Here is a 25,077-nt window from a genome sequence, read left to right on the forward strand (position 1 = left end):
ACCAAGTTCTCAGATGCAGTGAGTGGTATCTGGCTCCATTTGGTGCAGAACTCCAGCAGGACAGGACCTCTGTGTGTTGATGATCTCCTGTGTGTACTCCCTGTGTCACCATTCAGCCTGCTTACAGATGAACAGGTAGGGAAATTAAGCAGATTCATAATTCAAAGAATGCATTTAGAAACCAAATGCTTCAATTTTAAGATGGAGATGCATTAAGAAAAAAATTGTCTAATTTCACTTTAATGACAGATTCCAATTGAAAGAAAACTATCAAATTTGGAAGAATTTTAAACAAAGGTGCTGGATGTTTAATATCTCCACATGTGCCAATTCCAGAGAGAAGCCATCCTTTCCTTTTATTCATATCACGTTAAGATTTAATTTCAAAGTAATTATTACTTGTTTGGGAGAGAGGCAGTGCCCTGCACACAGAACAACAAGTTATTAATGCCTTGCTTGGCAGGGACTTTTTTCTGTGTGATCCCATATTTGCATTCATAATCTTTTTTTCTCTTTGGTCTCCAAGGTGATTCCCACCTTTCCCTTCCTGCAACAAATCCTGCTCTGATTAAAAGGTACACCTCATGCAACTGACTTCCACATTAACTCAAACCAGGGAGGACAAAAGGGAAGTTCATGGTTTCAAAATGAAACTCAAAATTTACAAATCAGCTGCCAATTATTCAGACCTTAATTTTGCAAATTTATTTAGGAAAAAAAAATTTAACATGAGCAAATGAGAATACTTCAGTGTTACAACAGAGTATATAAATGTCTAGCAATAGTCAAATAATTTGATCTTTAAATACAAAATAACCACATGAACACCTAATATACAGGTTTCATCTGAATACATATTTATTAGATAAATATTAGGTTGTCACATCATCTAACTACATACAGTTTTGCAAGACTAAAAATCACAATTATTTTTTCTGACCAGTTTAAAGTATGAAATGATTGCATTGTACTGTACATACAATGTACAAACAAAGACAATGGCCATTTTTGCATGTTACCTCAGATTGTACTTTTTTTTTTTTAATTCTCCTCTGATCGTGATATCAAAAATTGTACAAAGTATGAATTTGGTTACAATTTTTTTTTAATTTTTTTTAATCCCCGTATTTTCTTCATTATTTCTGTAGCACCCTAAAAATACACAGGTGATAGACTAGTACACATAAGCTAAATATTACATGTAGATAAAACAAAACAAAACAAAGGATCAGAGTATATTACAGAAGTGAAAGTGGAACAAATGCTGAGACTCCACAAACGCTAACAAACAGGATTCATTTTCCACATAAGATGGAGCTTCAAGCTTTTTTTTTTCCTGCGAAATAAAAACAATGCACATTCCAAGGAAAATGAATGCATTTCTGTTAACATGTCTCTATTTGTCATTTACATATGTACAGCTGTCCCTTGAGTCTCCGCTGCAGACACTGGCGTGTACTGTCAGTCCTATAATAATGTCTTGGCAGCAGAACTGTAGATCTCTGTGGGTTCTTTCCCAGATGAACTTCCATAGGGAAACGATTAAAAGGTAAACAAACAAACAAACAAAAAAACAAAAAAAAAAAAAAAAAGAAGAAAAATACTACTGGAATCTCATATAATAATTAAGCTTTAAAAGAAATGACTGTGATTACCCTATTTGCTAGGTTTTTTCCTCTAAACTTTAGTATGGCAGTGAACAGATAAAAAAATAACTAAATTTTCAGAAGCTTTTTCATATTGACTTCACTATACAGTACCTGATTTTAGGTGACAGATAAATTTTAAAATTGTCTCAAATGTCCAACATTTGGGTGATGGGTAAAAATTGTACTTTCTTTTTTAAGTTCTGCTTAGAAACCAAATATTTCTGTAAGTTTAAAGATGTCAACTGTCTGCTTTAATCATCTATTACTGTACAAAGCAGATGCCAACACTGCTCCAAACATATTGCAAATATCTATGGGGCTTTTTTTCCCTTTATGCTTTCCAACAGGTACTTTTAAATCATACATTTTAAATACTAGAAGTTAGCAAAAGGTCAATCCTTAACATACCTGGCTTAAAATACTAATATTGTGTTTAAGAGAAAATTAATTTTAGGTGACTAACTTAGCTGCTCAGGAATCAGTGGAGAATGAAACATGAAATAGAATCAATTTAAAAAATCAGAGCAACCAGTTCCAACTAATAGTGAGAAATTTTCTTTATTCCCAAACCTATGGCTTAAGGAACTTGCCCCCCCCCCCAAACAGAAAAAAAACTAACACTAAGGGCATAAAGTCAGTTTAACATTAGCCACCTCTGCACATGACTTCCAGACCTATATAAAAAAATGCAGCAATAAAACAGGGGGAAACTACTACAGCAAAATGGCTACACAACACATCCGTATCAGTAACTGAACAATGGTCTTTCCTAGGAACTGTGTGATAGCAGCACCACACCACAACCATATTACCATGTATTACACCAAGGTATCTTTAATATTCTGCAAAGATCCTCTACAGGTTGTCAAGCCTACATAAGAAAAAAGACACTTCTAAGCAGAATAAAATATACTATACTGTTTCCCTCCCCCACCCACCAACATCCCTAAGTGTCTTTGCCCCAGTTTCAGAGACTGGAGCACCAGTACAGCGATATAAATACGGTACCATACAGATTTGCTGCTTCCCTTAGTGCATCTTTACCTGGTCAGACAGCTGGTCCTACGTGTTCTGCTCACTTGGGCAAATGAACAAACTCTGCCATTACCAGCTCACGATCACCCACAGTTAATGAGCACTGGTTGATCAGTTGGGGTTACTGTTTCCCTAGGCAATCACTTTTTCCCTAGGCAAACACAATTATGTTTTCATGACAGAGCTGGGCCCTGATTATCCAGGTACTGCCTGATGTATCAATTCATTCATCGTATAAATGGATATGAAATTTGGGCTAACTTACCGAAAGAAAACAGGGGGGGAAAAACCCAAAACCCAACTCCCTTATTCTGTTAAAGAACCCTCAATTTTCTTTTTTAAAAAAGGACCCATATTTTTCTTCAGACAAGGTATTTAAAAACACCAGCAAAAGTATAACCAGGTCATGAAAATGTTGAATATTATCAAAGACGATACTAAAATATTCACAAAGATATTTACAATAGCAATTCTTAAAATAATTGATTTTGCATAATGAACAGCGCCTTTCTTAAAAAAACTTGAAAGAGGAAAAATATAAGTGTGGGACCATTTCTACATAATACGTTTGACAGATTCAATACTCCTACTGGAAAATAAAAGAACTAAACCGCCATTTCCTTTAATATCTACAGCAAGGTGCTGCTGACTAGCATATATATACCACAATGCATGTACAGCAGTAGTGGGAAACATTAACAAAAAGAGCAAAATAAAACAAAAAATGCAGAGAATTTACAAATATGACTTTGGTGAGGAAAGCAAACCCAGAGTTGTAAGCACAGAGCATGCCATTTACAGCACTGCAAACTAAACACAGAGGGCTAGGAAGCTATCTAGTCAAACTGACAGAAACAAACAAAATTTTGCCTGGCACTTCAGTTTAAAACGCATTGTGGCGAGCAAATGAAGGGCATTTGATTGCATTTGGGAAGAGGAAAAGGAGTAGGGTCAAATATGCTTTAGTATCAAAAGGAACAAAACCAGTAACTGTACAGTGGGGAAAAGCTGAAATGTTGCACCACGAGGGCAAAGTTGGCACACATGCACTTCTTACACAGCTACTGTACATCATTTATAAGAGTGAGAGAGAGACAAAGAGCACAGAAATGGGCACAGAAGCAATAGGAAGCTCATGCAGGAGCAGCAACCACACGAGAAGCAAAGATCACAGGGGCAAGACAGTAATTATGGCAGCAGGGTCTCTTGAGGGCAGTAGCAATCTACTGACAGGTACTTATTCTCCCCGCACTCGGTCCTTCAGAAGAGCTCATCCCAGCAGCCAAAGTTTAAAAAAAGAAACTGAAGGAGAAGAAAAGAAAAAGGCGGGAGTATCTGTAACAGTCACGAAAACAGAAAGCAAAGCAAAACTAAAATGAAGCTGTAAGACGTCTGTCCAATGTCAATGCCCCTTCTCAAGCTGATTATTAAAAATAATTATGCAGAAAATGATGTTACTCTCCCTCCATCCTGCAATGATTTCCTCGCTGCCTTCAAACCCAGCTTGTCTTACTATGCATTGTGCAGTACAGACAGTGACACAAACTCTGGGGGCACCGAAGGCTGTAGGTAATAATCAAGAACAGTTTGGTTTGCATCCCCCCTCCCTCTCTTTTCCATTATGTATGGCATACATGGCAAAAAGATCTATTACAGCAATCTCTACAGCTGGATGTTAACACAGTCAGAAATCGTACTGATTTGAAACCAAATCACAAAAATCCCTAAACATTGCAAACTTTAAAAAAAAATTTCCTGGGTGCTTCCAATCTGTGTGCTGGGCCAGAGGAATGCTCTGCAAAGACATGGTAAAGATCCCTGTGCTTGCAGAAATCCTGACACCCACGGCTGCGGCCTGAAGATCTCAGGACTGAAGTCGCATTAGCTAAACTGCTGCTCCCTCTGACAGGCCTGTGTGTCTTCCCTAGCTTTGCCACTTGACTGTAGGATTTGTGCTTTTTTGAGCTTTGTAGGTGGTTTTTTTTTCATTTTCTGTGTGGCCAGGACAATAATTCCAAGGCAAACCCACGGCTGGAGGGGGGCAGAGGAGAGGTGGGGTAGAGGGAGATACAGTTTCAAAAAAATGGAAGAACAAGCATTGTAAAGACACTCTGAGACGGGTCAGTTAAAGACAGTTCCATTCTGTTGATTTTTCTTCCCTTGCCAAGATTCGGTTTTGCCAAGATACTTCACACTATGTTTATCACAGAACTCTCTCTCTAGAGGATGAACACCAAATGGGGTTTCCAATAGCTGCACAACTGTCTATGCTTCTTTGTCACATGTAGCATGGCAGACTCGGAGATTACTGCATTTATTTAACTTTTGCATTATTTTCTCCCGTCGCTTTCGCAGTCTTTGAAGCTAACAAAAGCAGTTCTGAGATGAAGAAAGCAGGGAGTGCACCATTGGATCAAGTTGTGAGGTTTTTTTTCTTCTCTTGTGGAAAAGGAGTGTTATGATTCCTCGCTGTGCAGCCACACACGTGTGAACAAGTGAAAAGGATGAGAGAATACATATGGTTTCAGTTGTTCTCAAAGAGAGACAGAAGGTCATCATTGCTATTGCTTGGCAAATCAGGAGGATCCAGGTATGAAAGCAGCTCATCTGGATTTGTGAGTTCTGGAAGCAGCTATAAAATACAAAGATAAAATAAAAATTGCAGATAACAGAAACACAATTGAGAAAAGAAAGGGATTAAACACCACACATTCCTGGAATCTGGTTTTCATAACAATATATCCAAATACAACAGAAGGCAGCGTCACAAGCCTAACACCCTCAGATGATGCAGTATCCAATTGCCTGTGAAAGGCTCTATGACTCAGTTTTTACCTGTGAATTACATTATCATCTCAGTTAGGGTTTCTCAATCCACCTCCCCATCATATTGCCTGGCTCGTGATGCTGACAAAAACTTACAGATAAATGCTCATTATGGATGCTTCCTAGAAAACACTGCATAAACATTTGAAACATGCACTTTGAGTAATGCATATTTGAGCCTTAAGGTAGATGGGCAAAGGCTGGTCTGGCTCTCACACATCACTTTGATGGCCACCCAAAGCTGGCAACCCTACAGAAGGAGGCAGCCCTGGCCTTTCCTCACCCTCAGAACTCCTCAGTGCACTGACCTAAGCTCTGGGACAGTGACCTGAAGCAAGAAACTCACCAAGGGTTAAAGCAATCAACAAATCAGGAGAAGTGGAAAAAAAAAAAAATTGAGGAGGAGTATGGATAGAGAAGTGGCAAGGCAGGTGGGTGAGTCCTTCTCCTTTCTGTGGCAGGAGTTTACAGTGCTTGGAAGTACTTACTTGACTACAGCATTACATGCAATTCCAGACATTTTAAAGGGTCACAGGTGTAACACTCTATCCGACAGAAGATGACCTAATCTGCACAGTGCTTTCAAGAAAACAAATAGCTATGGGACTTCAATTTGTATTTCCATTAATACTGTATTCCAGTTATAAAATTTTGTTTTTCAAACCATCACAACACATTCTTTTTGATCTGACAGATGACAAGCACATCATAACTCCTGGTTTGTACATCAGGCAATGTTTTCTGCTTTATAATGCATCTTGCCCTTTCCTAGGCAAATATAAAAGTGTCATATATAAAAAATGGCAAGGAACAGTTTGTAATAAAGGCCTTTTATGTTCTGCATTGTTTTAAATACAGAAAAATATGGACTGTTTTAACAAACTTAGGTACAAGAAATTAATTTTAAGTTGTTCTATGTTTTCAAATATTATAAAACCAAAAGCCTGACCACTTCAATTTAACAAATAAATACTGAATCTATATGCTTCTATTACTCTTGTGCAAATTAAACTTTATTTTCTAACATTATATGGATAAACAAATTTTTCAATAAGCTAAACATGAAATGCCAAACAAATTTGATTGCTTTCTAAGCATTTTGAAATAATGCAATGTGAAGTTTACATAAACAGAATCTCCCAGAAGGAATCTTCTTCTTAAGCTACCACCTCATTTTATTCATGGTAAAAATGCTATTGTCATTGTACGGAGTTATGAGATTTTTAAATGTGCTTCACCTACTATCATAATTTTTTTTAAGAGTATATCATAAAAAATCAAAAAAGAAAAAAAAGTCCAAAAGAAAACAGCAGCCCCACCAAGTGTGGAGAAATAAAAAAAGTTATTGAATTTGTCCTGCAATTTTACAACTTGTTCTTAAAAATTTAAATTGTCTATGAGACTCATTCTTGTATATCGGGGATTTTTTTAAAAGTTTAAGAGTGGAAGTTTTAAACATTAGTATGTGAAGTTCAGTCTGTGAAGTTCAGTCTGTGAAGTTGAAGTCTTCTGAGTCGTCAGGGTGACCTCAGCTTCCCACAGTCAGAGGGGTCAGGCAGCACAGCTGGCCTCCTGCCCCACTGGTGTGAAAAGCAGAGACCTCAGTCAGGACTTGCTGGGAACTGAGAGTGCTGTGCTGGAGCAGGGACAGAAGAGAGAGGAGTGCCAAGGCCTGTGAGGGGGTGATGGGGAGAGAAGCTACAGGAATGTGCCAGATTTACAGTAGAGTTTGGAGAAGTGTACTGTGCTCCTGAAGTGCAAATTGAGAGTTATTTCAGTCTTGAGCCTCTGCTGTCACAAGCACCCATGCAGATCTCTCCTGTCTGTGCCTGCATCCATATGAGGTGGATTCTTTAACCCAGGTTAAACTTCAGACTGCATCTCACTGAATTCCTGCAGAATGACCGTGACTGTGTCAGTAGGGAGTGGGCCAAGTTGCCACCAGTACAGTGCCCTGTTTGTTTTGCTGCATATTCAGCCAGGTTCCACAACACACCCACTAAAATCTGATCAGATTCACAGGAATTTCCAGTAAGTTTACTATAGTTCCCACACTGTACAGCACTTGCCTCCTGTTAAGAATCCAGCAATCCTTCATCAGCGATAACCACAGTCCTGTGGTAAGTGTACAGAGTTTTGTACTTTACCTCTCACCAAGGAATGGGTGCCTGATCCATAACAAAATACTGTATGTTTCTTAAATATTAAAAGAAAAAAAAAGACATTTTAATTTCACCTTTCAGTATTGCTCAGACAGGGTCCTTAAGGGTTCAGAATTTCAACTACCATGTGAACTATTGTTCCCAAAGGATGTGCACACAACCATATTGTGTGAAACGGCAGAAGTTGCCTCACTGGTCACTGTTCTGCAGCATCCTGGAGCCTCCATCTGTCCCCTAGCCCCTTCCCTCCCCTGTGAGGCTGCCTGCCAGCCCAGTGCTCCTGCATGACAGGGGAGATGCAAGTATACAGCAACAGCAAATACAGATATAAATCCAAGGCACAGAAGCGAACATATCTCTAAGGAAATTAACTGTGCAGCAGCAGACTTTGGAACAGACAGAAGATACACAAACAGGAATGCATGACTCAAACAAAAAATCCAATCCTAGCGCTGAGGATTTATATTTTGGGAGGTAGATGGCTAACCAGAGAGATATACCTCAAGTAAGTCACTTCCAACTCCACTGAATCTATGTTAAGAGATGGAACACTACTTTTGGCCTTAAAACTAGACTTCATTTAGTTGTGAGCTGCCTCCCATGGTGTCTAAGGAGGCAGAATATGTCCTTGCTGTTTACTTCCCTGTGTGGTGTACTGGGAGGAGGAACTTATGCTGCTGAGCCACCCACAAGAGCAGGTATGGAAGGGCACAGGCTGTTTCTGGCTGCAGGGAGCGGGGACAGTGCCACAGTGTGGGTGGGGAGCACAGATCCCGCTCCCGCTGGCCAGGACGTGCCGCAGGGCTCAGCGCAGAGCTCACTTGGCACAGCAACGCCACAGTCAGAACCACACACAGCTCTGTCCCTCCTTCTATCCAGGCACTGCAACAGCTTCAGGGTCTAGGAGAGCACAGCCCGACCAGCGCCGAGCTGGGAAAGGAGGAGATGGCTCCCAGCCTGGTGCCTGAGCTGCCGCCTGAAGAGATGCCTGCCTTGGTGCTAGGAAGAGGCTTATGGTTCGCACACCACGCAGCTGCTCCAAGCAGAACCATCCGTCCTCCCAGCAGGTCAGGAGTGCCCTGTCACCTTGGCTGCAGCACCTGCGCCCATGTACCAAAGCATGAGGATGGCATGTGCTGTGGAAGCGGGTCCCGTCCCCTGCCCGCCCCGCCCTCCCGCGCGATGCGAAGCGCACGCCATGGCAGGCAGATGAGAGTATGACACAGACTTACATCCAGCGAGGGCTCCGGCATGTCGGGTGCTCCCTGTCCACCAGCCTGACCCTCTAAGGCTGAGGAGGGGTTAAAGGTCAGGTCACTGTGTGGATGGTTGCTAGAAGCGGCCGGGGGCGGCTGCCGGGACTGCTGGGTAGGAGGCCCGCTGTGATGTAATGGCTGCCCTGACTGGCTGCTGGGGTGAGGGACGTGCAAACCTTGCTGCATGGAAGTATGGGACTGATCAGTGCTGCCGGGATGAGGGATCTGCGGAGGAGGAAAAAAGCAGGAAAAGAAAGTGAGGCCACAAGGTACAGTGCTCGCGGTGCCTGACTCTGTAACTGCATGTTAGAAAACAAAATAAATTAAAAAATGACACACACAACAAAAAACCCCAGCAAAACCAATCAACAAACAACAACAACAACAGAAAAAAAAGCGCCAATGGAAAAGGAAACTCCATATCCCAATGCTGGAGGAAGTGTTTCAGCTCTTTGAAGGTTGTCTGCAAGGGGAAAAAACACATTGAACTTGTGCTGTTGGTTTGCTTCCTTGTAATGTGGAAAACTGTGTATGAAGATGCAAAACAATGCACCACAAAGAGGAGGGAAGAAGGTTTATGGGCGCTGCTCAGCATTAGCAAGGCAGATGCTTTTGCCCTAAAAAATGTTATGAATGAACAGAGAATTTGTTGAATGATCCCTATGCCAGGAACCTCATTAACCAAGAAAATGCATCATTTCTGCTCAGCTCCCCTGTTCAGGAGCTTCCTGACACTGCAGCTTATCCCTGTCTCAGCTCTTTACAAACATCTTGCAAACACCAGCTCCTTTCCTCCTTTTCTTCTCAGAATGCAACACCCCTGCTAAAGGCTGAAGGTTTTCCTTGCTGATATTCCAGGTTTTGACAGAACCAAGGCAGCTCAGGAAGCACATTCCCCACCATGAGCCAAGCTGGTGTGGGTGGCTGCACACCTGCTGACTGCAAAGTACACTGCCTTAACTTCAACTAAGCCAACAATCACACTCTGCTTTGTATTCATGCTGCTGATGAGTCGTCTGACAAGAGCTTGATGTTTTTTATGCTTTCTGCGGGGAATAAACTACCAATCCACATTACTGAATGGGGGAAAAGCTTTTCTCACATGACGGAGAAGCAATAAAATGCACAAGTAAAATTCTTCCTTCTGCTTCCTTTCTGTCACATCTAATGCTAGTGGGTTCTCTGGGGCTTGACCTTGGTGCCACAAGAAAGATGTGTCTGAATGTTTCAGAATCAGATCTCTCATGTTAATTTGGTATATGGAGAAACAAAAAATGTAAACATTTTCTGAGGAATGCTACATACTGGACAAAGTGAAGCTGAAATAAAAGAACAAATACATTCAACAACAGCATGAAATTCATCCAGCCAAGCCAACAGAAACCAGCAAAATGTTATGTCAGTATTCACCCTTGCATATCACATAAACTGCTAAGCTATCTTAACCTCAGCTTTCAGTTTTGGAAAGCAAAAGGAAGGTTATTACAAAACTTAATTAAAATGTTCCCATTAAAAAAAAAATAGAGAAACAAGTATTTTTTAAAATACTTTTCACTACGTTTAGGAAAACTGAAACTTGAATACTGATCCATTGGGACAGTCACACTAAGCTGCATGGAGGTCCTTTTCAATACTTCGGTATTATGAAGGTTTGTGGAAATTTTTCTACCTGCATGGTATTTGGCTCTCTATCTCATAGGAGAGTTTAAAGTAAATGGTAAAAAGTACTGATACACATTTCTCCATTGGGGTCGTAGTCTGACTTCTTGAAAAACATTCTCCAACACTCTTGTTACTGTAGGGGAAAATTTGTACAAAATCTGCCCACAGATTGCACTTTTATGTAAAAGAATTTGCAGCCCAAAAACTTTGCAGGAGTCTAAGTATAAGTAGATGTCTGTCTTAATAGTACTGTTTCCTTCCTCACTCATTGAGGACACGTGCAACAGGAAGTGTGGAAATTAGAAAGCTTAATAATAACAACAAAAAATAAAAAGCAATTTATGATAGTGTTGTTAACATGGGAAACCAGTTTCTGGAATAAACCAAAACCAGACAGGATTATATTGAAGAATGTCTTAAATTTATCCCTGAATGCATAAAGCAAGGGTCATGCTGACATGTGTATATAAATAATTATTTTAACCAGGAGAGGCATTCATATGCTCTCAGACAGATTTCAAAACAAATAAGTAGGTTATAAATTCTACACTGTGTTTGTACAGGCAAAGATTTAAATATGTATTTCATTGATAACACAGTCACTTGGGTACTTAGACAATGGGTGTATAGGGACCAATTGTTTATTGTAAGCCTGAGGGCAATCATATTCTTTGAAGAGGCATCGCAGATTCCAAATCCATCTGACTTAGGCCACTGACACCACCAGCCCCTCAGTGAAAAAGCGAAATGCTTAGAATTGGAATATTTTCTGTTTGCATCAGCTAACTGATGATAAGTTTGCTATGGTGCAGACACATTGTAAGCAACACACTTTGCGTATGTTTAACTTGCACCTGCAACTCCCACCATTTTATTCTGAAAGCACTGACCCTCACTATGAATGCAGAGTGTAACAAAGTTCCTTTGCTTGCACATTAAGATAATTCCAGAGTTGTTTTTAGTGGCATAAGCTTTGGCACTCTTAAAGCATTTACAGTCTATAAAAGAAAAGATTATAGCAGACAACTACATCTTCAGCTTAATAGCACAGAGCAACATGACTCTACAGCCCAACAGTGACCTCTAGGAGTGCTGAGATGTACAGCTGTGGAGTAATAGGGCCTGCCACTACACAGCAATATTCTTTCTGTTTCTGGAGAAAATTATTAGTGATAAAAAAATCACCAGGTTAAGTCAATGGTTTATATTTCTCTCCAATACCAGGGTCACAGTTTTACCAACTCTTTTGCTGTTAGCTACCAAAACTGTTAAAAGATGCCATCCTGCCTACCCTGCTGATGTTCTTGGTCACTTTTCCCATCCACCTGTTTGCCATGTTTGCAAGGTGAAACCTTGTAGATATGCACTCAATCTCCCCATCCTGCCCCTGAATTAGTTTCCAGTCACATCAGTACCTGGGTACAGATCACTTCATGATCTGGCTGCAGTAACACTTTTGCACGTGTGAGGGGAAGGAAAAGTGAAAATAGAAACAAGAGCAATGACTTTTTACAGTAGTACCAGCTCATATCACCTCCCTGTGTGTATAAACCTATGGTGCCATCATCCATTGCTCAGTCACTCCTTATACTGTGTGCAAGAGGCACTAAACTAGAGCTAACTGAATTCTCCATTGTCTAAAATGTGGTTACAACTTCTGAAAGCAAACAGGAGCTGCCATGATTGTGGCAGCTGTTCTGTAGCAATCTTGCACTGTTGTGGTATCTGTTCCACAGCTCTGAAAACACTCTATGCTGGGGAAGAGGTCTTCTGGTCACGTTTCAGGTCCTGATTTTTTTCTTCTTCTATAGGAGTGGAACAGCAGTGTTAAGGGAAGGAAATTCTGATTGATCCATCCCTGGTTACCCAGCCCTAAATATACTGAGCAAATTTCCTGGAGTGACCTACAGGGTATGTCTGGAGGGATCAACTTTCTCTGCCTACCACTGTGTAAGGGCCACCACATACATCTTCAAAACAGGACTGCTAGGAACTTCCTCAGCAGCATTCAGCTCCAGTAAGAGAGACCTCAGGTCTAAAGGGACAGAACATCCAATCCCAGCTCACCTTGTAAATGACCAAAGTGAATAGTATGTGCAACTACAAAAAGCTGCTAACTGTGTAAAAGGAAAGACAAAGCCAGAGAAGAACATAAGGCAATATCTTAAAACCTTGGTTCAATCACACAATTTGTTTGTAGTTGTTTTTGTATGAAGCGTCTCCTCAAAGACATGCAACTACACAATTTAGGAATGTGTTAAAGGCATGTATTTCTCTAAAGGCAGTGATTTTAAAGATGCCTTTCTTGAGTGTCTGCTACAGACAAACAGTTAATTTTGAGAGAAAAGAACAAAAGAGAGACAATAAGAAATAAAGAGGAAAGCAGAGATTTTGTAACACTGAAAAGGCTGTGTGGGAGCACTAAGAGATCTCAAATGTGGACTGAAAACTGCACAGCCATATTGACAAGGTTAATCTAATTCTCCTCTGCTAAAAGACCTGAAAACTGATCCTCATTACTGAAAACCAGCCACTGACATAATGTAGGAATCTGCTTTAGCACTGCTCCCTTTTCCCAAATGGTATTGCTTGAGTATCATGATAGATGAGGGGGAAGTGAGGCAAAGGTTTACTTTAATTGCCAGCTACCATAAGCAAGTATTATGTACAGATTGGCCCACAGAACTGGATGTCCATTAACATTTGCTTAGATATACTCCCACAGCTCTGGAATGTGCATAGCTTTGAGAAACTTCCACCTCTGCTATATATAAACAGTCCCATTTTGCAAAAGCTACAAATTCTTCACTTTTATATTCAATTACTTCACATCCTACCACTTTAGAAATTTCACCAGGGCAACTACCACAGCAAAGGTATGGCTGATGAAGTCAAGAGGTAGGTGCCCGATAATGGGAAGCAAAGAATAACTCCCTGTGACTTTGGTTTGAAGGAAAGAAGCTGTGAGTGGTTCAGGCTGGTTCACCCATTTCTTCTCACTACTGTGTGGTTGATTCTTGTGCAGAGAATTCTGACCACTCGGTGCTGTATATGCAGAATTTGCCAATGCAAAAACTATGTTTGCAGCATGTTTGTCCTCCTTTATAAGCCTGTAAAGTGGTAAAGTCATTACAGTTTCTGGACTCTTCCTTTGCAGACAGTCTTGGTACCTGGACTCTTTCCAAACTATACAAGAACTCTTCCTCCACTCTCTTCAATTTCTCACCATCCTCCTTGGAAAACCCACTGCCAGCTAGAGGAGACATTGACTGAGTAGGCTTTTGCTGAGCATCTGCTACCATGTTTCCTCATTACATTCTGAAATTGTGCTTTCTAGGATTCACTAAAGACACAGCACATACGACTTGTCAAGTTAAACATCCTTCCTGTGCAGTTACAGCACACTTTAAACCCCCTGCTCTGCAACTTAAATGAACAAAAAAGGATGTATACACACCCCACACACAGAGTTAAAATAGATAACTAACCATGCCTGAGAGCTAAATGCTGCTGGTAGCTTTTCTACCACCTAGTTGCTGCAGTACTGCATTTTCTGGAGATATATAAAGTTATGTATAGAAAACTCAGTGCTCTGAGCAAGCTGCTTTTCCAATACACAGTTCTGCCTCATTTGAAACCTGAGGGACCTCTACTTTTCAGTCTCTTACATTGATCTTTTCAGACCACTGGCAGTGTCTCTCCTTGAAATCTGCAAACTTGTCCTATTACCAGAAGTTTAAAAGTGCCTTTCATGCTTCTCGAGTAGTATTCCCCCTCAAAATGCTTTGATGCAAATTTTGCCCTCAGAGAAAAAGCCAGGGAAGATATTGTCCCTGCTCTGAAGTCATCCAATATCTTGCTTTAACAAGCTGTCTCTTGGAGATGGATATTCACAGTCCTGCTGGCCTAGAGAATGAAGTACATTTTTTTTCATGTGTCAGAGCAAAGCACAATGATTAATACAAGCACACTGAGCCAGGTTCTTTCTTTCAGATAAACAAGCTTAAATGACAATTCAAAAAGTGCAGAAATGCTTTTCTAAAAACTCAAAATGGTCAGAAACTAAAAATTGGCACTTCTGGCATTTCTCAAAACTACTCTATTTCTCCAGCTTCCCAAGTGAGGAAACCACAAAAAGTCAAAGGAGTTCATAAGGTAAGTCCATCAGCTGGATGAGAGTTCCTTACCCCCACAAATGAGAATCTACGTGCCCAGCACCATTACTTACAGATTCCTGCATGGGGTGACTGAGAGGTTTGTCGAGAGCTGCCATGCTGCTCGGCATGTCTGGGGGATGTGACAGCTGTGGCCCATGCATGAAGTCATTCATAGATGTGCCACCAGGATTCCCATGCGGGAAGTCAAAATTGCCATGACCTTGGTAACTGTTGCCTGAAAGAGAAACAGATGTGATTTGTTTCCAGTGTTGATCTCTCCCAGTATCTTGCAGGAGCTGTGTGATGTGACGCCCTCCCTGCACAGCACAGGGAGCTGTGACACTGAATTGACAAAGCTGTGCCCCACTGCTGAGCGAGTGGGGACAGGGCACTTGGCTTCCAAACACTGGCTGCTTCAGTAATTCATTTATGTGCTGGAACTAATTGAAAACTGCTGGCATTTTGAAAAACTATTGCCAAGTCACCACATAAACTTAACCATGCCGAGAAGTAAACAGGATATCAAATTCTATGGGATATTCGTATCTGGAAGCATCTCAGTGTAACTGAGACTGACTGCCCAAGTCCCAGATTATTTATAGGACACCTGTGTTATTTGTGGCTGTGCTTCTATACACTCAATAAGACTGTAGCATTGCTTCAGCTTCTGATGAAAGATGCCACAATGAGTTCATAACACAGCCTCTACTCTATCCCTTCATAAAAGGCATAGAAGAGGTGTTCATATCTAATTAGGGCTCCCAGAAAATTTATAAAATTCACTTGACTGACTGGATTTACACACACATCTTGAAGCAGGCCTGGAGTCCCCTGCTGCTCTGCAGGACAACTACTGTATGACCACTGTCCATAGGGATCCAGCCCACCTCAGTCCAGGGATCTTCTGAATTCTAAAGCAAGCAGGTATCCCAATACAGGGATTTCACTCTTCATAATTTTTGTCAAGATTCCTCTCTTAACATTTCCAACTCAGATATCAGCTCTAGTGGCTTATTTGCCATGAACAGCAAAAGGTGAACTAAAACCATTCACCTATTTAATACAAACAACTGAACTGCATGATACTGAGCTCTGAAATAACAGCATAGCTTTGGAGCTTGCACAGAGAGCCTGAAATTTGTCAGTAGAAGTAGAGTAGTTTTAAATATTCAGCTCAAGAAGGGAGTTTGACAAACTGAAGTAGTTGCTTCATTTGCTCTTTAGCCAGCTTCACAAGCAGAAGTTTAATCTTGGAGGAATAGTAGTCATTAGCCATGTAAGAGTACTTCTCAAAGATGTCAGGACTTTGATCTATCATGTAAATACTGCAGAGCCTTACTAATTCTCATTTTGTTAATCTGCAAACTGGATGAGTCTCACAGAACATAGCTGGTCTTGCCTTGCATCAAGAATAATTAATTAACACACAGCTGGAATGTGGTCCTGTAGTACTGAATATTTCTTATGTTTGCAAATTAAACTTCCGTATGCTTCCTGTCAAACCCAAATAAACAAACATACACCACAGTAGTAATACTACTACTACATTGCTCTAAAGAACTGTTAATCAGAGGACATTATGTAATTGCAATCACTAAGTTTCAGTGCACATATTGATGGAGAATAAAGATAAAGGCACCATGCCCAGGGAGTTACAGCCATGCAGCAGCAAACCCCTCTCTGCAGCAAGAGCAGTGCCAAGTGCTGAGTGAGTGACCTGTCAGACATTTAGGATAATCTGGCACACTGTGCTGACATCCCTGTTGCAGGGCAAATAGGAGAGCGTGGGTTTCACCTGCCAGTGGGGACTCAGGGCTCCAAGGAGCAGGCACTACCTGTGCTGCAGGACCTGTAGGGAAGGCAGCAAAATAACAGTCTAGGCAGCCATGCTCACAACAAAGCCTAAACCCCACGTGTGACGTGGCTATCCTGTCTGCTCCTGAGTATGAGCTGGAAATATGGTGAGGAATAGCTCTGTTCTCAGGCTCTGACTGCACTTCACTCCTACTAAATGAGGGAAAAAAATGTGATTCAGTGCTCTTGGCTTTGTTATAGTAATCATTCATCTGTTTGAAAACCTTGTAAGTTTTATCATCTGTCATCAGTTTTGCAGTCACTGGAGCAAATTAACCGTATTTTGCACGCAATCTATATTTTTCTTCAACGCCTGCAAAAAGCACATGTATCACCTTGTAATCAATTTGGGGATTCTGATAGTGTGAACAGTTGGTCTTTTCCCAGAGCTGAACTGACTCATATCATGTTACTTGTAAAAGAAACAGTCTCTGGTTTCATGTTTTCAGAATTGTCACTATAATTGAGTTATTCACAACATACCAGTAATTTGAAAATCTATCTCCATTGCCTGCATTTAGTTCCCTGTTCCTCAATCTGGTAGCACATGGGCAGAGGAACTCAAAAGTAATTTTCTAATGCAAAGGTGTTTACAAAGCAGCTCTTTATAAGTTGTCCCTTTTCTGGTGGCCTATGGAATGTCACTTACCTGGCCACAAGCTAACCTAGTGGCCCAAGTAGCAGGGTCAATGGGTCAGGTTTTCTACTTACGTAGTAATAAATGTTTTCACTCGAGAGTGGAACAGAAGGAAAATGCACAGAAAAAAAAAAATGCAGAAATATGTCTATTGTGGCAGGCCATGAATATAGAAAGCAACATACAATGTTTCTTGATTCAGGGAGGGCTGCGTGACTATGAATATGACAGGCACCAAATACTTAAAATATTAAACAAAATAACTAAATACTACAATATGTTACTCAAATATAATACTTACTAAAATATACACTCTTTTGAACAGATGAACCTTAACTGAAAAGACTTGGGCAGAATTTCAGAATTGCAGCCACACCATTTGCTGTCCCATGCATCACTCTGAGAAGATGCACTGACACACCTGTCTCACAAGGCTGGCTGAACCACTGAGGGCTAGAGTGAGCTGCTGGGTGCACAAAGGCATGGAACTAACCTTGGTTACCATATTCAGTGGAGTTGTTGCCTCCTGGAGGAGGAGGTAGGGATGGGTAAGGTGATGGGCCAGGACCCAAAGCTGCAATCATCTCCATTACATTTGGCATGATCATCTGGCTTGGACTCATTGTCTTAAATCTTTTTGAGGGAATGCCATCTGGGTCATCTTTGATGTGAATATCTGACTTTATAGGGACCGGCCTCCAACTGCAAGTTGGATCAATGGTAACTTCTTCAAACTCGGAGCTGTAAAATAATGTGAAAATTTAGGATATAAGTTGAATTTTTAAAAATCAATTCTATTGAAGTTTCCATAAGAATCTGCTTGGTAACCAATCTTCTGAAATGTTCTGGTGTAATACAACAGTAAGATCTTTTACTCTTCAAGAGTAAAAAAAAGAAAGCAAATTTAAAAAAGGCAACCATAAGAGCATATTTCTTTGTTTATCCACACAATGAAATCCAAACATATCAATGTGGTTTGCCAGCTCTGAATCAGAGGGACTGCTTGTAAATATAAGAAAGCATTTAATCCTCCATTCTGGCTCTTCCCTCTGCCATTAAGAGATAACCCAAAAAATATCTACAAAGAAGATGGAAACGATTCACTTGGTTCCCCCAGGGCGCCATGCAATAGAATATTCAAGTTCAATCACCAAGATCTATTTTGGTGGGATTATCTCAGTACTCATTACCATAACTCCTAGTTGCTTAGTCTTGGATATCAGGACGGTGATCACTTACTTTTGTATAGCATTCAGAATACCCCACATATACTGGTCAACTTCCAAGCCCTCCAAGAGAGCAGTTTTACTAAAAGGTAAAAAAAAAAAAAAAAAAGCAAACTTCATGTTAGAATATTGCTAGGACAGAATGGTTTGGGGAAACAGTTTTAGTTCTACATCTACATTACCAGGATATTTACATCAAATAGATAACATACACTTGTGTGTGTCCACAAGCTGTTCACATTCTTCAAGTAAATTTTGTTAGTGAAATACATTGCAAATTTAAAGTATTTTCAAACACAGCCAATCTCTCCTGTGAATATCAGTTAGCACTATTTTTGTAAATTAGATCTTCCTCTTTTTTTGAGCTTCACAGTACAATGGCTCCAAAGCAACTAAGCATTACAGCTATTCTACTTAAGATCAGCACAGATGGGGACAGAACAAAACAAAACTGGAAATGATTTAGCTATGTAGGCACTTAGATCTGAATGCAGGTGCTCATGCTCAGAGACACAGGACAAAAATTTAGGCTGGATGCATGAATACATGAGTTAAGAAGGCAAGATACCCAACTCTCGTGGTATTTTTAGCCAAACGTAGAAGATAGAAAATATTTGGGCAGTTTGGAGAAAGCACTTGTGTGTTAGGACATGGATCAACCATGGACAGTAATGGAAACAAGCTCATCTCCATCCTGCCATGTCCTTAGAACAGCCAGAATGGGCAATCCCCTCTGGTTGTACCTAACACTGGCTGGCAGAGCAAGGATCCAGCTGGAGACTTGTGCAGACCCAGGCCCAGCTGTTACAGCCACAGCTGCTGGAGCTGAAGAGCCCTGGCTCCTGTGTGCTGAGCACAGCAGGTTACACACTCTGAACTGACCTGCAGACATTCTGCTGGCTTTTCTGCCCAGTTAAAGACAAGGATGGACAGTCTGTAACCACTTGCAAGTTTTTCTTCCATTTTTTCTGCAGTACACTAACTCACTGGTCAAAATATTAGCTTGAAATTATAACAAGGTATCCATCCCTCTTTTCCTCTAAGCAACAACTCCAGCTTTTGCTCCTTGGAAATTTTTTACTTTTTTAAAAAAAATTACCCTTATTCTGGATTGTAGATATCTATCTTATCAATGTAAATATTTGAGCCTCTTTTGAACCTTACACAACCCATTGATGATCTGCAATAAAATCTTGTGAGAAAATATCATGTTATGTTTTTAAATTTCTAATAATCCAGGGCAGTAAAATATTGCAGGAATTCTCATTGGACTTTATGCTCTTAAAGTAAATGTGATATATAACCTTATTTTGTAGAACTTCATTCTTCTCCCTTTCATGATCTTAAATATGATCTGAATTTGGTCAAATTGTGTACAACTGCACTTTATGTAGTATGGATGCACTTACTTGCATACTGGACACCTCCAAGTTCCTCTTTCACAGTTCAGTTGCAAGTAAGATTCCAGATCAAAGCACTAGGTATCAGAAAAAAAAACAAAAAAGGAAAAAAACAAACCAGACAAAACAAAAGGTAAATACTGTATTAAATGAAGCAGTTAGACAAAAAGTAAAACTGACATGAAAAAAGCCTCCTAGCACTGAAAACTGAACCAAAGAGCTTATTTTTCTCCTCTACATTACACATACGCAGTTAACCATTGAGGCTTACAGACATAAATGCCATGAATTAGGTGCTCCCACAGGAGAACCAGGCTGAAGGTACTGCACCAACACGTGGCTGAGGGAATCCTGCCAGGCACTGGCACCACTCACTTGTACGTGCTTGCAGTCGTGACCCCTGGCCGGGAGCTGGATCCTCCGGAATGTGATTGGACACTTGAGTGACACTTTAATAGCAGTCTGCTCGACTCCATCTTCCCCATTTAGTGTTGCATTGCCAGAGGAAGCTGCTACGCTGCTGAAGTTCCTCTTGACTGTTTAGGAAGAAGGTGGGTATAGATGTGAGAAAGCACAAGTGTATTGTAAGTTCTAACACAGAAAGCAGAAATTTATTCCATATTTAAGGGACAACTGAATGAACAATATACCCACACAGGTGTCTTCTGTGTAAATTATAACATTCTCCTGAACAGAAAAACCATCACACCATGAATATCAGGTATATTCTTAATCAGATTAAGTGTCATACAAGCATCAAAAGCAGCCCTAGATAAATAAAGAATTAATCTTTCCTTATTGGTGAGTCAAAAACAAATATGGGGGAAAAGCCAGAGAAGTTCTTCTGGAATAGGACAGTCCTCTTTAGGAACTAAGCTTGTGTCCTTGAAACTTTGAAGCCTCCACCCAAATAGCTATTCATCTATCCACATCATGTTCTGAAAATTCCTTAAATACAGCTTAAAGTTATCAGTAAACAAGTAAATCTGGTGTAGAGATAGCTTATCATAACTGATCACAGACATTCTGGAAAATCATCACCCACACAAAATGCAAACTCACTCTTAGTGATACAGTGTTCTGCTGGGAGGAGGCGTTTCTTTAGCAGACCTTGAAGTACGGAGCGAACCGATGGCCGGTGCACCAACTGCAGCACGAACAAGTGAGACTGCAAGGAAACACCTTTTGTTAGGAAGAGAACCCAACACACATGTGAAATGTCTGGGAGTTTAAATGTACTCCCAAACTGAGCTGCACTCTTCCCTTGGACACTTGGTTTCTGTGAGAGCTCAAGGCTTAAACATAAAAGCTGGCTCTGCTCTGCTGAGCACACACTCCCTTATGGATATACTGCACACTGTGCAGTTGCTCCATGCTTAACGTATAGAAGGGCTTTAAAAAAGCAAGGATTTTCTGCATTTTCTCCCTCCTTAATATTCAGTATACATACAGCTGACATATTAATCTCTGACATCAGGCTTTATTTTTAAAACCCTGGACTGTCACAGCCTAGCCTACCTGCCTGACTTCAGACTACACTGGAAGTTGTGAAAACAATTTGCAACTGATGTGCCTGGAATCAGCTGAATCTTCTTACCCAACACAGAGCTCTTTGCCACCAGATAAATGGCATTATGCAGGGAAACATCCATGTGAAGTAAAGAAAAATGGGTGGATGGCTTCTTGTCAAAGTGTCTCACACTGTGACCTTGTGAGAGCTAGCAGCTTGCTTTATTGTCAGTGACAAGAGAACAGTCAGAAGCTCAGACTGGATTTGCAGAATGGTCTGCATTAAAAAAACAGCACTCATCCCTGAGAGTAACTAACCCATGGAAAAGGAGAAAGGGGAAAGCTGAATGGTCTAGATTGCATCTTTGAATATGAGATTTTCATCTGAAAAGGTATCTGAAAATTTATCACCAGCACCAATGTTGATGTTTTCACGACAAACCAAAGACCGTCTAATACACTGTGTAAATGAAATTAGTACCATCAACAGTCTTCATTGCAGTAATCTACTTCTACACCAACAGACTTCAGCCACCTTGTTACAGAGGCACACATGAGAAGGTAGGAGATAAAACTCCCTTCCTCCCCTAGATCATGAACCTTGTCAGAGACATTGGAAGGACACCACTATATTCTGCAACAACTAAGCAGCAAAAATTTCCATATTAGCACTCTGACTGTGTCAACATCATTAAGTAAAAACCTTACCAGAAAAAGGCATGGAAAAAAATGAGAGTAAGGCTCTTTCAGCTAGCAACATTTGCAAACTGCTCTAAATAGCAGAGTCAGTGTCAGCAGCTGCAGCCGTGAGCCGGGTGTACTTACGCAGCAGCACGCTGTGACTGTGATCTGAATGGTGTTTCTCCCTGGCTGGCAGACGTGCTTTAGGTGCAGGGGTTTATGAGATGTCTTGTTGTCACCACGTTCGATGGTAAGTGGGGTTGCATTAACGCTGACCTGGACTGAAGCTGGCCAGTTTGTGTTCATTTGTCTGTCTTCATGGTGATAGCACTTAAACTGCAATTCCAAGTCAGACCTGCACAACAACCAATAAATCTTCCTTTAACTTTGCTTTCACACTGCAGAGGGAGGCGGTTTTTATGCTAGGAACATTTGTCTTGATCGATCAGATTATTTTTCTTGAATTATTGCCATTAAGAACATAACTCGCTTCCTTCATAAAAGCCCTGAACAGAAGCAAGTCATGATGAATTAATGATGCAAGGTTGCAAGTTGTTTATATTTTACACTTATAAAGGACTTTTCAAGGAAACATCTCAAAGCTCTTTGAAAACCCAGATCATGGAGTGATCCTGCAGAAAGAAGAATGTCAACATCAGGTAGGTCCTTCCTGTGTTAGGAGTTAAGAATGAGAAAGCAATATGTGGCAGTGGGTTGTGCTGGAAGTCTGGATTCTTCACTATCTCAAAGCACTCAAAGAAGCATTTGAATTAATGCATGTCAGACAAAATACAAATACAGCTAATCCTGCCTTAGAACAAGTAAATCAACTAAGATAAAATGGCTCCTGTATATCTCAACCCCCACCAAAATCAGTTTCTGTGATTGTAAATTAACATGGCTGTGGACTAAATCTATCCAATTCAGACCTTCTTTCAGGGCATGAATTCCTCCCACCTACCCTATAACTTCCACTCATTATTTAGCTCCTCAGAAATTAGTTCTGTAACACCTTCAAAAAATTAAAAGGCTGAGATTAATTAAAAATTAAGTGGGTAGAGACTATGACTTTAATTTCATAAATGTATGTTAACCTTGTGCTAGGAGTGAGTAATTTCAAGAAGAAATTTAAAAGAACACAGAAAATTGAACTGAAATGTCAGAATTCTGCTCTTTATGACAGCAAAAGACAGCTCAAAGTTTATTGTGCAAACTTTAAAATCTACGTTCCTGAACAATCTAAGTTGCCTGAAAGAAGGTATCTTTGTAAAATCCAAGAGGAGCAGCTCATTCAGGAGATTAACACCCTAATTGCCATTTTCCTTACAAAGACTTCAATCTGATTCAACATCATCTTTTCTGGATTCCAAAATATCAAGATTTAGCAGTGGACACAAACTTGTATTTTTAAAAAGAAAGTTACAGAATACAAAGTACACGGCCTTTCAACATAAGCCATCTACATGAAGTCTTTTCAGGCTTGTTTTCAGTATTGCAATAACCATTTTCTGAAAGCTGACTCTGCAAGTTCCACTCAGTTTCTCACCTCAAGAGAGCACAACACAGTGATCCAGACCTGGAGGGAAGCAAGCCTTGGTACCTCTGCTGTATGACCCAAGCAGAGGAGGTGAGCAGCCTGCTGAGTGTCACAGAGGTGACAGAGCTCAGGAGAGCCTCGTGCTCTCATTGCACACAATGTCTCCACCATGGGACATGATTAACAACACAGCAGTGTGGAGAGTGAACCAGCTTCAAGGAGACATTTTCCCTGCCTTCAACCTTTCTGCTTCTCGTAACCATGAAAAGTTCCCGTGGGGAGAAACATACTTGCATTGCTATTCATTTATGTGTGTACACGTGAGAGGTTTTGCCAAATATTTTAACTGGCAGAAAAATATTGAGAATTGGCTCGGTTCCACCATTCTCTATAAAAACCAAAATCCATCCACACATGTGACTAATTCATTTTTCTGGCATCCATCCAGCCCCGAGCTTAATGTGAAATGACTTCATTACAGGACTATCCGTTCCCCCCACTATTAACAGGCTTTTCAAAACAGCAGACCTGAGCACAGTTTACCTATGAGTCTTCATTAAAATAAGTTTAAATAAAGGCTATGTGTTTGGTGAGCGAAGGAAGAAAGAAAGAACAGATATTAAGAAACAGCCTCATGCCTCAGTGCAGCACTATAAATCTACTGAATGAGCCAGCACAATCCCCAGTAGTGATTACTTATTAATAAGAACTGGCAAATAACTGCCAAAACTCCCTGTGCTGCGAGTACTCCACGATAATGAAATGCAAGTAAGCAATAACTGACCTCAGAGTTAGGTGTTAATTATTGGATGTGGTCTGCCTGCAATCTCCCTCCCTCCCAACCCCCAGGCTCCCTCAGGGCACAGGGGCAATGTGGTAGCAAGGACTCCTGCATCCTGCATCACACCTCGGTGTCAGAGCCAGAGTCTGTCCTGGGCCAGGGAAGCGAGCACATCGCTCTGCCCACCTCACACTCTCCACACCAGGACAACACAAGTCTCCAGTGGAATCCAGTGAATGGGATGAAGATCCTCACAAGAAAAAAAACCAAAACCTGAAGCTACACCCGTAAGCAACCTCCATACAAGATCCCAAGCAACTAATCAGCCTCCACAGCTCACACAGAAAGGCTCAGACAATGCAATGTTTATCCTGGCTCAGCCAGGATAAACGCAGAGACACTTTCTGAGAAAAACAAACAAGGAGACAAAATTGTTCGGTAGTATTTGAAAATATATAAATTTTTAAAAAATTAAGGCTCTGATTGTCATTTGATCTAAGGCCCTTCCATGAACATGGTGCAATCAAAACATATCCTAGAATCACTTATACAGATCTACATTAAATACAGGGAAGTATCACCAAGGAAAAATATACCTCTGTGCTGGAAATAAGAACTGACTGTAAGTGAAAACCAGAAGCCTTTGTATGAAGAAAGCTATGCTCTCACATTTCTGAGCTGTGCTTACTTGTGGAGTCAGAGAAC

At 40.7% G+C, this 25,077-nt stretch overlaps 1 protein-coding gene across 32 annotated transcripts in view; it reads right to left on the reverse strand.

The window, feature by feature from the left end:
• Positions 1-673: 673 nt before the first annotated feature.
• Positions 674-25,077, reverse strand: part of ZMIZ1 (zinc finger MIZ-type containing 1) — a 335,481-nt gene continuing 311,077 nt past the window's right edge. For 31 of the 32 annotated variants that reach the window (XM_085583388.1, XM_085583392.1, XM_085583390.1 and 28 more), the window contains 9 exons: positions 22,199-22,409; positions 20,927-21,032; positions 20,240-20,400; positions 19,874-19,941; positions 18,478-18,546; positions 17,732-17,979; positions 14,819-14,982; positions 8,905-9,153; positions 674-5,316 (listed from right to left, as the gene is read on the reverse strand). In XM_085583388.1, the coding sequence (XP_085439514.1) occupies positions 5,209-5,316; positions 8,905-9,153; positions 14,819-14,982; positions 17,732-17,979; positions 18,478-18,546; positions 19,874-19,941; positions 20,240-20,400; positions 20,927-21,032; positions 22,199-22,409 (1,384 nt within the window). In that variant the 3' untranslated portion in view covers positions 674-5,208. The remainder of the gene's footprint in view (positions 5,317-8,904; positions 9,154-14,818; positions 14,983-17,731; positions 17,980-18,477; positions 18,547-19,873; positions 19,942-20,239; positions 20,401-20,926; positions 21,033-22,198; positions 22,410-25,077) is intronic. The other variant, XM_085583395.1, reaches the window with a different exon arrangement.

The sequence above is a fragment of the Lonchura striata genome, chromosome 6, assembly GCF_050655825.1.
Source record: "Lonchura striata isolate lonStrDom1 chromosome 6, ASM5065582v1, whole genome shotgun sequence".
Classification (NCBI taxonomy): domain Eukaryota; kingdom Metazoa; phylum Chordata; class Aves; order Passeriformes; family Estrildidae; genus Lonchura; species Lonchura striata.